The sequence below is a fragment of the Electrona antarctica genome (genome assembly GCF_951216825.1).
Source record: "Electrona antarctica genome assembly, chromosome: 14".
Classification (NCBI taxonomy): Eukaryota; Metazoa; Chordata; class Actinopteri; order Myctophiformes; family Myctophidae; genus Electrona; species Electrona antarctica.
In genome coordinates this window covers 23509415-23523016 of record NC_136795.1, presented here as the reverse complement: position 1 = coordinate 23523016, position 13602 = coordinate 23509415, and the positions used below count along the sequence as shown (strand labels likewise).

The 13602-nt window shown below is 44.9% G+C and overlaps 1 protein-coding gene across 2 annotated transcripts in view; it reads right to left on the bottom strand.

Annotated features, from left to right (window-relative positions):
• Positions 1–13602, bottom strand: part of caskin2 (CASK interacting protein 2) — a 104244-nt gene that overhangs the window by 19560 nt on the left and 71082 nt on the right. For both annotated transcript variants that reach the window (XM_079521447.1, XM_079521448.1), the window contains 4 exons: positions 12492–12600; positions 9762–9856; positions 8402–8519; positions 4723–4929 (listed from right to left, as the gene is read on the bottom strand). In XM_079521447.1, the coding sequence (XP_079377573.1) occupies positions 4723–4929; positions 8402–8519; positions 9762–9856; positions 12492–12600 (529 nt within the window). The remainder of the gene's footprint in view (positions 1–4722; positions 4930–8401; positions 8520–9761; positions 9857–12491; positions 12601–13602) is intronic.

Below are 13602 nucleotides of genomic sequence, written 5' to 3'. Positions count from 1 at the left end.
CTATTTCTTGAGTTAATAATTCAACACTTCGGATTTGACTGCAAAGGGCTCTTGCTGGCCGTCGTTGGAAGCCGATGTGCGGAGGTGGACGTGTGTGTGTGTGTTTGTGGGTGTGTGTGTGTGTGTGTGTGTGTGTGTGTGTGTGTGTGTGTGTGTGTGGCGTACAGTAGCAGTAGAGCAAACAGCTGCAGGCACACAGTAACGCAGCCAGGAGCTTCAGCCTCTAAGGGGCGACAGAGCTACTCTGTGGGGTATACATCGTACAACGGGCTACATGAAGGAGGCTATAGAGCGTCGCAGTCCCGCCTCCTACCCTGGACCAGGAAATGAAACCCAATGCATTTTTCCCATAGACATTTCTTAAAGTATTTATTTAAAGACGGTTACGCCGCGGACAAAGCCAACTCGAGTCGTGACAACTCATGACAACACAAACAATATTTTGGACCAAACAAATAATTACAAAGAAGAAAAACAACAAAAAAAGTGTTGTAACCTGCCGTTTTTTCTTCTTTCTAATTATTTGTTTGGTCCAAAATATTGTTTGTGTTGTCATGAGTTGTCACGACTCGAGTTGGCTTTGTCCGCGGCGTAACCGTCTTTAAATAAATACTTTAAGAAATGTCTATGAGGAAAATGCATTGGGTTTCATTTCCTGGTCCCGGGACCGCGACGCTCTATACCGTTTAGATACAAGAAGATATCTGCGTTAGTTAAAGGAACACTTCACGGCCCCAAATCACTTTCCCCCCCCCCTCCTCTATCAATTACTCGTCAATTTGGATTTGTGTGTTTGTGTGAATAGAATCCCAAAATGAAGATGCTTGATGAATTGAACAAAGTAGGGGTCAGGAGGATTAACAGCAAAACGATATACTAAATTACGTACAAAAACTCCAAATAACTATATCCAGTCGTATCCTCCAAAACATAACATTCTCACTCAAAATGTATACTGTGCCTGGGCGTGAATTCACTCACTCGCGCACGCAAACACGCACACACACACGCTGGCACAGGCATGCTCCAAAATAGTTAATTTTGAGTGAAGAATGCTGTGTTTTGAAACTAATAAAGGATACAACTGGATTCAAGGCACTTGGATTATACTGTGCGAGTCGTTTGAGAGTTCATAAACAGTTTCGATAATATCAAAGCTGGTATTTTCTTCATTTTTAAATTTATTTTTCAGGGGGGAGTGAAGTACTCGGGGAAGTGAAGTACTCCTTTAAGTATGGCTCACTTAGCGGTAGAACATGGATGGCGTGGTGCAGAGGGGAGAACAACATGAGCTCAGGCTGAAGCGTCACGGTGGTTGACTTGGGTGGGGGGTGGGGGGGCACAGCGTAAAGGGAGGGGAGGTGGTGTTTGTGTGGGGGTAATAGGCAGGGCCAGGGGTGAGGGGTCGGAGTCTTACCATTTGGTGAGTTCCTGGGCACCCAGATGTCCTCCAGGGGACACCCAGGCCGGGAGAGGCAGCTCGGAGACACACCTACCGGACACAGACACTGTGTTGGGGCCTTGGGAAGGACGTTCTGTCACAGGGGGAGGGGCTATGTGACGCTGGTGGTGGCGATGGGGTTGAACACTGATCACACACATGTACGTACGTACCCGGAATGTGGTGCCGAGTCATCCCGACGGAGCAGGTCTCCACGTATGGGCGCTTTGGTTTTATTTCTTTAAAACCGATATATTTCACTTTCAGACATGTTTGGTGTCATTTCATCGTCCACTCAGGCTTTTGTGAGCACCCAGACAGTTTTTAAGTTGCTTGATTCAGTGTTGAGACATTTGATATTCACTTTATCAGGCCATGCCCCCCTCCTATACAAACCCATTGTAACTTCACACACACAACCTTTTACCCACCCAACATTGAATGAAACATATCTTAATTACATCACCATCAACACCCAATTATAACCATGCATACCAACCGCAGCACTTAGTAAGAAAACACAGCCCCTCGTGTCTTAGATTAGAAGGACAATATCGCAGTCAGCAGAATCAAGAACAACCTAAGGGGTCGTGTCTGATAAAATTAATATCAGATATCTAAATACTGAATCAAGTAACTGTCTGAGGTGCTCACAAAAGCCTGAATAGACGATAAAATGACACCAAACTGGTTTGAAAGTGAAATATCCCTTTAAGCTGATGTTTAGTATATGAATTTCCTTGTGTGAATTCTTACCAATCACATTGGACGTTTCTGACCAATGTGATTTGGACCATTGGACTTTCTTGTGTAAATGTGAACATCAGTTGAGGCTCTGTCATGGCACCGTTCGTTGACCCGTCACACGGAACTATATTTTTTGTGTCCATATCACTACGCCCACAAAATAGTTCCATGTTATAGAGAGGTCAAAGTTGAATGAAAGTTGCGCTAATATTTTAGAAATAGGTCAACAATACAAACAACGTTAGTTTTGTGAATTATTTTACTTTTACTGCATGGCCCCAGTGCCCCCACAAAATGATCGGAACTACTTAATATTGACCAAAACCAGAGCAGAACTCCCACCACGGGACTCGGGTAATCAATTAATACAGTTGCAACCACTAGATTAATGGCAAGTATTTCATACAGCTTAAGTTAATAAAAATGGGAACTATCCCTTTAAGTCAAACATCTGAGTACTTTTTCCACCACTGGACATTCCCAACATTAAGCACAAATCGGAAATAATATAATATGAAAATGTGACGTAGGTATCAGCACAGATTGCAATGTGAGGATGTAGCCATCACAATGCCAGCGCAGAACCGCCGTGGGCATGCAATGGTTTCTGTCGTGTGATGATGTCAGACCAGAGTTTGATGAGCGAGAGGAGAGAGCGAGAGCAAGAGAGAGAGAGACAGAGAGAGATTGAGTGAGGGGAAAGGGGGAGGAATCGATTAGGAGGGAGGGGGAGGGGGGATGGGGGAGGGTGAGAGAAAGCCTATAGAGCACCGAAGTCCTGACATTACTCGCTCATCCTCTGGGTTTTTCTCAGATTTTCAAAAACATTCTCTATGAAGAATAACATTTGGGTCATCTTAAAATCGTATAAGCATTGTGGTCCAAAGAATAAACAAACTGTCTGGGCGATATTGCCGAGGAGGTAGCTGTATCTGTATCGTTGCCGAGGAGGTAGCTGTATCTGTATCGTTGCCGAGGAGGTAGCTGTATCTGTATCGTTGCCGAGGAGGTAGCTGTATCTGTATCGTTGCCGAGGAGGTAGCTGTATCTGTATCGTTGCCGAGGAGGTAGCTGTATCTGTATCGTTGCCGAGGAGGTAGCTGTATCTGTATCGTTGCCGAGGAGGTAGCTGTATCTGTATCGTTGCCGAGGAGGTAGCTGTATCTGTATCGTTGCCGAGGAGGTAGCTGTATCTGTATCGTTGCCGAGGAGGTAGCTGTATCTGTATCGTTGCCGAGGAGGTAGCTGTATCTGTATCGTTGCCGAGGAGGTAGCTGTATCTGTATCGTTGCCGAGGAGGTAGCTGTATCTGTATCGTTGCCGAGAGGTAGCTGTATCTGTATCGTTGCCGAGAGGTAGCTGTATCTGTATCGTTGCCGAGAGGTAGCTGTATCTGTATCGTTGCCGAGAGGTAGCTGTATCTGTATCGTTGTCGAGGAGGTAGCTGTATCTGTATCGTTGCCGAGGAGGTAGCTGTATCTGTATCGTTTACGATAGTCACTCACTCATATTTGAGTGAGTCGACTGTTTGTAGCGGAAATGTAAATAATTATGTGGCAATAACATTGCCAGTTGATGCTTCATATCCATATGAGTCAAACCGCCAGGATCATTTGTTTATTTTTGGAACACAGATCTTATTTTATTTGACGTGCTATAAAAAATAAAAGTCTATGGGGAAGAAGAAAAGACGCGACCCAGGTAGGATGTGTAAATTACGTCAGACTTCGGTGCTCTATTTCACCCACGCAAAAACCCAGTGATATGAAACCTGAACGCGCTGATCCACGTGTCGCTTTGGGACGCATTGCCAGCACATTAACCCCCCGGCAAGCTGATATTGGTTTCTACGGTATATTCTGTGAAATTGGTAAAACAAGCGTGTTTTACCAATTTTAGAAGCCCTCTAATCTTACCAGAATCGACATGAGTTACCACTGCACTGTGACTCTTTCTTCCAATCTACACCAAAACTCTTTCTCTCTCTGACCGTGACCGTGTTTGTGTGTAAGGTTGGTATACTTTAGGATTGTAACGAATCCGGTTCCTTAACGATTCCCCCTTAACGGTCCGATTCCTAAACGGTTCCCTTTAATGATTCCTATAGGGGTGTTCCAAATGCCGTCGAAGCCTGTAACTCTGAGAGAGTAAAAATGAAACCATTTTGTACACTCTCAGAGTTATGGTGGTCCCTGAAATTAAAACGTTTGAGAACCACCTCTCTGTGGTACTGCAATTGCGTAGCAGACGTGAAGTAAAATAGTGCAGTTCCAGAAACGGTTCCAAATGTGATGGAACCGATTCCGGTTCATCAATGTTGGATCCGCCGATTCCTCCAGTTCCGAATCCCAAACCTATGTGTGTGTGTGTGTGTGTGTGTGTGTGTGTGTGTGTGTGTGTGTGTGTGTGTGTGTGTGTGTGTGTGTGTGTGTGTGTGTGTGTGTGTGTGTGTGTGTGTGTGTGTGTGTGTGTTTGCATGTGTGATGTGTGTGCACGTGTGCATGAGTGAGTGTGCGTGCAGTCACCAGCTATACCTGCGTTGGCACCGAGCCCGTTGGCGTGTGCCAGGGCCGCGTGGGCAGCGGCGGTGGCCGGGACGTACAGGGTGTACGAGTCGTCGGTCTGGGGGGCCGGCGGGGGGCCGAGGCCGGAGGAGGAGGAGGACATGAGGGGGGTTCTGGAGGAGGACAGCAGCTGCTGGCGCTGGGTGGGCAGAGAGGCGTGCCGGGACAGGGTGCCCCCTGGTGTTCGGAGGACACGGGGAGGACACACAGGAAGAGAACAGGAGGGGCAAGGAGGAGGTGGTTAGCAAGCTCGGTGCAGGTCAGTGGTGATATGTCCGCCGCGTTCGCTGCAGTGTGAACATATGCCATTTTGGAAATAACTTCCTACTTCTGGGCCTCTTCCGACTTCCTTGTGTTACCGATGATATTAATAAGGTTCTGTTCTGTTCCAGGCTCTCAGAGAGAGAGTTACACACCTGTACGGGGACCAATTTGAACCCACTCTAGACACTTTGAGACCAACTGGTGTAGCAGAGTGTTTCCATTGAGCCAACATGCACAATAGCATTTGACCTGAATGGAACAGTGCCTTAATTAGCATCATCGGTAACACCTGTGAAGTTAGTCGGAAGAGGCCCGGAAGTAGGAAGAGTTATTTCCAAAATGGCGTATGTGCATAGAGCCTATTATGGTGGATTGATGGAGTGATGATGGATGCGGAAGGAGGAAAGAGTGACATAGGTGGAGCGTGGGATGGTTTTGGAAGCATAGAGGGAGGATTAGTTTCAAAACGAGGGCCGCTACGGAGGGACGTCTGGGTTGCGTGCTCTCTCTGCCATAACGCTGTATGACTGCAACATTATAACCAACCAGCTGTATGACTGCAACATTATAACCAACCACTAAAAGGCCTCTCTCTGCCATAACGCTGTATGACTGCAACATTATAACCAACCACTAAAAGGCCTCTCTCTGCCATAACGCTGTATGACTGCAACATTATAACCAACCAGCTGTATGACTGCAACATTATAACCAACCACTAAAAGGCCTCTCTCTGCCATAACGCTGTATGACTGCAACATTATAACCAACCACTAAAAGGCCTCTCTCTGCCATAACGCTGTATGACTGCAACATTATAACCAACCAGCTGTATGACTGCAACATTATAACCAACCACTAAAAGGCCTCTCTCTGCCATAACGCTGTATGACTGCAACATTATAACCAACCACTAAAAGGCCTCTCTCTGCCATAACGCTGTATGACTGCAACATTATAACCAACCACTAAAAGGCCTCTCTCTGCCATAACGCTGTATGACTGCAACATTATAACCAACCACTAAAAGTTGTACGGTATGTTATCAGAGTTGACAGTGCAGTGCGTGCTGGTGTGTGACTGTGCTGCACACACACACACACACACACACACACACACACACACACACACACACACACACACACACACACACACACACACACACACACACACACACACACACACACACACACACACACACACACACACACACACACACACACACTTTCAGCAAGTTAACCATACACTAGCTCGTCATTCAGTGACGCATGTCTTCCAATTATTCGCAGATACCTCGCAAACAAGCGGTGGCAGACGTTTTGCACAGGCGCTCATTTTCCAAAGGGCTAATTTGTTTGTTGTAGCGAGTGTGAGACTTAAGCAGCTCTGACACTGTCAAAATTGTACTTCAGCACTTATCAGAAGTAGCGGTTTTTGTGTGTATGAGTGTGTGTGTTTGGGTGTGCGTGTGTGTGTCTGTCTGTGTGTGTGTGTGTGGGGGGGGGGGGGGGTTGTGTGTGTGCGTGCGTGCGTGTGTGTGAGTGGGTCAATGTTTGTCGGGAGGTGAATTAGTAAGTGAATATAAGTAAACTTATGAGAGTAATGCCAGTGTTTATTGTGAGAGTATTTGCACACGTGTGTGTTTGCTCAGTCAGCACCAACACGCCCACACAATGTCAATGAGCGATATTTCACTATTTGCACGTTTACCAGTTGTGACCTTTTGTGTGTCAAGTGTGTCAAGTAGTGACTGAGGCGTTCCCTGGACTTCTATAGGGCTCTATTTTCGTCCATGCTAAACCCCTTCGACACGTTGTGAGCTTGTAGATTGTCTATTTTAACTAAATGATTTTCAAAATAGTAAGGATAAGGGTTTTAGCATGGACGAAAATAGAGCCCCTAGACTCTTCTCCCTCCTGGCTGGTGGAATAATAAACTCCCCCAATTGCAGTCACAACTGCAGACTCATTCCCCCAATGTTCCGCAGTATTCTGAAGACTCACCCCCTAGCACTCCTCTCTCCTTGCTGCATCCCTTCTCTCTCGTCACCTTTTTCAAAAGAAGCTAGTTTTGTTCTATGCCTATATATGTCTATATATAATCGATATACTGTATGTAGGTCTTTTTTTTTTCTTGACCACAACTGCAGTGGTGGAAAGTAACTAAGTACAGTTATGAGGTGTTTTCACATTACTGGAGTATTTCCAATTTGCAGTACTTTTACTTCTACTTCATTACATCTCAAAGGCAAATATTGTACTTTTACTCATACTAAACATACAAAACATACAGTAACCACTTCAGCCCTATATACTGTACATGTCGGCCATTTGAAAATAGACGATCTACAAGCTTGTAGATCTGCTATTTCCAAAAGATTTTAATACATTTTTAAAACTTTAAATGGGACATTCTGCATAATGAGTACTTTTACATTTGGTAAATTTTGAAATCCGGTCTTTTACTTGAAACAGAGTATTTCTACATTGCAGTATTGATACCTTTACTTAAGTAAAGATAATTGAGTACTTTTTCCACCACTGCACAAATGTTTGGACAGAGCCTAGCTTCACCGTTTACCTGGTGTGCTAGTTTCTCTTGAGGCACTGCATTGTTCTTTGCTCTCAATGTATGTATTTACCCTGTTTGCTGACTAGAATGCATGCTTACTCTGATGTCACACTCTTGTTAAGTCACTCTGGGTAAGAGCATCTGCTAAATGCCTAAATTGATTTTTTTTTGCAGCAAATTCTTGCCCACAAAAAAAGTACTTTTACATTTTAGGCATAATTTAGCAGATGCTCTAATGGGTGACTTACAGTAAACAAGGTAAACACATACATCAGATGCACAGAGACAGTGTAGTGCCTCAGTAAACGAGGATGATGCTAGGTTCTTGGTTTACCAAATGTCTTCGCCATGCAGAAATAGCTGATCTACAAGCTCACAACACCCCAGAATAGCAACGCTAGGATTAAAGTAATTGAAGGAGTGAAGGAGTAATATTACATCCGATTTTTACATTTCTTTGGTAGGCCTACTGAAAGTCACTTCCCACAACAGAACAAATCGCCTCATTAGTGAGAAAAAAGTCCATTTCTACCCTCCTAAATGCAGTTGACACTTTTAAATGCAGTTGACACACTGGGTTTTGTGCGTGCGTGCGTGCGTGCGTGCGTGCGGTTTGTGTTCATGGTCCAATAAGCCACCTGCTGACACGCTATGAATCGTCCCTTTGGTTCGCAGCCAGTGGCTTCGTTACATAATGAAATTACAGCACAGACACACACACACACACACACACACACACACACACACACACACACACACACACACACACACACACACAGTGTAGTATTGCGTGCTGTGTGTGCGTGCTCCTCACCAGCTCGCCTGCTGATGACCTCGACGATGGACGGGGGGAAGTAGCCCACCCGGTCTGTCCCCCGCTGGCTGTCATGGATGTGTCCCTTCCAGCGCCCGTCCACGTGTTGCTCTAGAACCTGGACGAGTTAAGAGACAGCAGAGAACCAATCACATCACACCACCACGCCCGACCAATTAAAATGTATGCAGCCGGCCTGGACCGGCCTAGTGGTCCAGGCACCTATGCTGGTAATCCTGACAGTGTGTCGCGGGTTCGACTCCCGATCCCGACAAACTTTGCTGTGTGTCTCCTCCCCATCTCTCTCCCCGTTTCCTGTCAACTTACTGTGTCTATCATTAAAGCCAAAAAAAGCCCAAAAAATATCTTACAAAAAAAATGTCTGCAAACCACCTGTTTTCTGGATATTGCCATAAACTCATTCATCAAACTGATGATTAAACCAAACGAAATAACCAAGAAACGCAGCAGTCCTTAGGTGGAAATGTCCTGCGTCCGCATCACGCACTATGTGGAATTAACTATGTGGAATTAGAAAGAATCCCATGCTTGTTGGGTGGCTCCCTGAAGAAATTCAGTAAGATGTGGGACCCTTTCCTTAAATATTTACATGAGCTGAGCATGAATGAATGAATTAATTAATTAATGGACAAATAAAATCCTCCACAATTTCCAGCAACACACCTGCCTTCTTTGGTTCCTTAGATGCTGTGTGCTTGGTGTAACACTAAAACCTACCACTAGGTGTTGCCAAACTATTTACACTGAAATAATTCCAAACAATATATGATCTTGCTAGAAATGTTAATGGAGTGGAAATGGGAGCTATTTCTGAATGGAGGTGATGGGACAGCACACAGGTAATGTAGAGGCTAAGATGAAGGGCCTAAGGCCACTGTTGTGACTGTTACTAAAGGAATAGGATGCTAACCATCATGACTCACACACACACACACACACACACACACACACGTGCATGTGCGTGCATTTGTGTGCGTGCGTGCGTGCGTGCGTGCGTGCGTGCGTGCACGTTACTTTTGCACAGTCGTCATAATCGTTTCCATGTTGAAAAATGTTCATATATATTCAAACATTTTCCAAAAAAATAGCAGAAACAGCAGATCTACAACACGTTTGTGACACTTGTAGTTGAGCCATTTCCGATATTTTTCAACGTTCTGAAAGTAGTTAGTAATTTATTTGTCTACTAAAGTTATTTGTCATAATCTGCCCTGTGCATGTTTTTACGAAGGCTAAAAGGCACGTTGACCAAGCCGGGCCGGAGGATCCCAGGTATATTTTCGGGTCTCGGGGATTACCCGAAGACCTCTCTACGGTACCCCACAGAATTTTGACTCACCATTATGACATCACCAGCACGGATATTGAGAGCGGTGGGGTCGTGCAGGTTCCAATAGTCTTTCAGCGCCCTCACCTGCAACACACCTGTTGCATCTGCATGACGGAAGGAGACGAGAGAGAGAAACACTTTTAAAATGAGTTATAGGAAATCAAAGTAAACGCGACTGTGGCTCAGGAGGTAGAGCAGGTCGAAGGAAACGAGAGAGAGAAACACTTTTAAAATTAGTTATATGAAATCAAAGTAAACGCGTCTGTGGCTCAGGAGGTAGAGCAGGTCGTCCATGGGTCGGCGGTTCGAATCCCTGTCTACATGTCGAAGTGTCCTTGGGCAAGACACTGAAACCCAAATTGCTCCCAATGTGCTGGTTGGTACCTTACATGGCTTCCGCCGCAATCGGTGTATGAATGTGTGTGTGAATGGGTGAATGTAATGCACAATCTATGTAAAGCGCCTTGGATAAAGGCGATATATAAATGCACCATTTACCATTTACCATTTATTCACAGTAAAAGTCTGGAATCCAAAATCTACTCGGATGTCCCATTTCAAGTTTTCCAATGTATAACAATGTTTTGAAAATAGCAGCTCTACAAGCTCACAATGTGCCCTGTATGTTTTGTAATAATAATCAAAATCTACAAAGTAACTGAAGTTATCAAGTCATTGTAATGGAGTGAAAGTACAATATTTGTGTAGTGGAGTAGAAGTAAAAGTACAGAAAATTGGAAATGCTTGGAAAAGCTAATATCTCAAACACTGGTGCGCACAACCAAGTATAAATCAGGCTTCATCCGGTGAGCGGATATCCGCACATATATCTTCACTGTTGTCCATCCCTGCCTACTCAAAGACGAGAAAAGATTAAGAACAAGGTCTGGGAATGTGATAAGAGGACAAAAAAAACTATAGGGAAGCAAATCGAGCTCTGCGTACGGTTCAGGACATAGACACGGATCTTAAGAGTCTGAGACTCTGAGAAGAAGACCGCACAGGTTTAGAGGGAAGCCGCACCGCTGTCACAACACACTACTAGCACTTGTTTTTTTTGTTTTGTTTTTGGGTGGGGGTGAGTCATGTCTCCCGGGCCGGTGCTCACACGACGCTGCATCAATAATTAATCTGCAACGCGTGTCGGCTGGCTTTGCAGGGACTTATTCATGTCTCGGGCTCTCCGGGACAGAGAGAGAGAGGGCTGGTAAACAAGACGAGAGAGTGGTGGATCTCTCTCCCTGCCGGGGGCTGCCGGGAGGCACAGGCGTGTTCCCGCTTCCACACAAGTGCTCATTACGCGCCCCGGTTCCCATGCTCGGAGACGCACATCAAAGGCCCAGGCACAGCGGATTACAGAGCACATAACACAAACACTAACACACAAATATGCACACTGCGAGTACACGGATACGTGCACAGTGCACGGATACGTGCACTGTGCACACATGCAGGCCTCTCGTCTTGCGCAAGCATGCGTACCCACCAACCAACTTACACACACGCATTCACATTCAAACACTAAAGACTGAAATCAGATATGGGTGGGCAACCTTTTCACTGAAAGACATGTACAGCCTTTGGTGTGAAGATCACCCAGTGCCCAGTGCCAGACAGTGAACACCATGATTGCTTTGATTTCTCGTCCTGGGCTGTTGTTTAGAATAATTAAAGCATAGAATGAGTCAACAATTTAAAAAGTAGAAACATCTAGATAAATAAATCTAGGGAGAAACATTCTATGCACGTCAAACAATAATGTGATTAATAATGGTTGTGTTTTATCAACTCAAATGATCACCTCAATAGTCCAAACTGATCACCTACCAGATTCTAAAATAAGTTGCCAACCCTAAATGTGAGATAGGGCACACACACACACAGTCACACACACACACACACACACACACACACACACACACACACACACACACACACACACACACACACACACACACACACACACACACACACAGTCACACACACACACACACACACACACACACACACACACACACACACACACAGTCACACACACACACACACACACACACACACACACAGACACAGATCGATGAATGCTGTTTGCTTGTCCGCAGATGCATGAAGTACAGCCTGTTATTTAGATAACATGTTGTTTAGACAGATGCTAGGTTTGATGTGTACCTGCTATCCTGGTTCGTTACCTTGCAGCACTTATAATTGTTTTCTTCTTGGTACTATTTACTTAACTTCACTGTGACCGCTTACAGTAAATATTCTTTGGTGTTTGCGCGAGCTGATTAATGTTACATAACCCCCCGGGCGGGGTCAAACACAGCTGCATTGTGAGTTCAGAGCTTACAGCTGGTCTGTGCTGCCTGGGAGTCAATATCTGCTCCGTGTCTCCCTCCTCTGTCATGTACAAGAGGTCGACCCATGCAAGATGTTTGGGTCTGACATTTTTTGGAGAGAATTCATTTTGAGAGAATCTTCTTTGTCAATCCTTTTCAAGATTTTGTTTTTCATGGTCGGTGAAGTGAGAGCTAGGGAGCTAAAGTTGCAAGCGGGAGGGAAAAGCACTAATGTCTTGTTGTTTTGTATGCTTTTGTACATACTAAGATACTCGTGTTTCAACCCATTAAAACCAGAGATCAGTGTTGCTCAAACATGTCAAGGACCCTATATTTGGCCGCGGACCCCCATTTGAAAAATGTTTTGTTCCAGGGACCAGGGATGTGTCCATGCACTCCCCCTCACCTCGTAGGAGCTGCTTGATGTCCTTGCTGGCGTGGGAGGTGGTGAACTGGTTGACGATGTCCAGGGCTGTCTGGTTGTATGTGTTCCTGATGTTGACATCTACCCCGGCCTGCATGGGGTACATATACACAATTACCACGTCTACTATAGCCTTTAACAGTCATCAAGGTGGGCTGGTGCAGTGCTTTCCAACCCTGGTACAACTGTTCTTTTTTTTTTTATCCCACAATTTTGTAACCCATATTTTCACCCACTGTCAATTATCTAATGTAATCCTGGGCTCTACACTCCCTCTGCCAACCTGGGCAGAGCAACGGACTGGCCTCATGCTTCCTTCTATGCATGAGGAGTCCAAGCCGTTTCTTTTCACCTGACAGGGGGGGAGTTTTGACGGTTGGACGTAGCACGTGGAGTTTGTACATCTGCTGATTTTGAAAAATATAAAAAATGTTTGGACGATTTTGAATAATTTAGATTTTCTTTTTTTTTTATCTTCTGGGGATCCTTGGCACACAAAAAAAATCTGATGGGGGTTCGCGGCCAAATACATTTAAATCTTTGGGCCCTTCGCACGAAAACATTTGAGAAGCAGATGTAAATATGATGAGGTAGTGTCTCCCCGTGGGCCAGTCCCACGGAACATGTTTTTCAGAGGAAGTGACTTGGAGTGAGAGAGAAAAAAATGGCTCACGGGGGATGAGGAGGAGGAGAGAGGATTACAGGACACTACGGATAGGGTGATTGTGAAATCAACCTTCACAGTAAAGCCCTGCGGTAATTTATCCGTTTTGAACACCGAGCACAGCTGTAACCAAATGGACCCGTGTAAGGTTACATCTGTGCACGTCTCAAGAGTTATTAACACTTTTACTGTTTGCATTTGTCTCTGAATATTGGCTCTGTGTCACTGGCTTTGCACTGATTTCAGATGACAGCTGTTGATGCTCATTTTCTTTTTTACTTTTCTGATGACCGTTTCGTCTCAAATCTCACATGTTTCACATGCTTTTTAACTGATACTCATCCAAAACAACTTACCAATTAAGAGCTGAGGCCTGCATTTTTTTAATTATTATTTTGTTTTGTGACAGATGCTTTCCCGGTTGGTTAA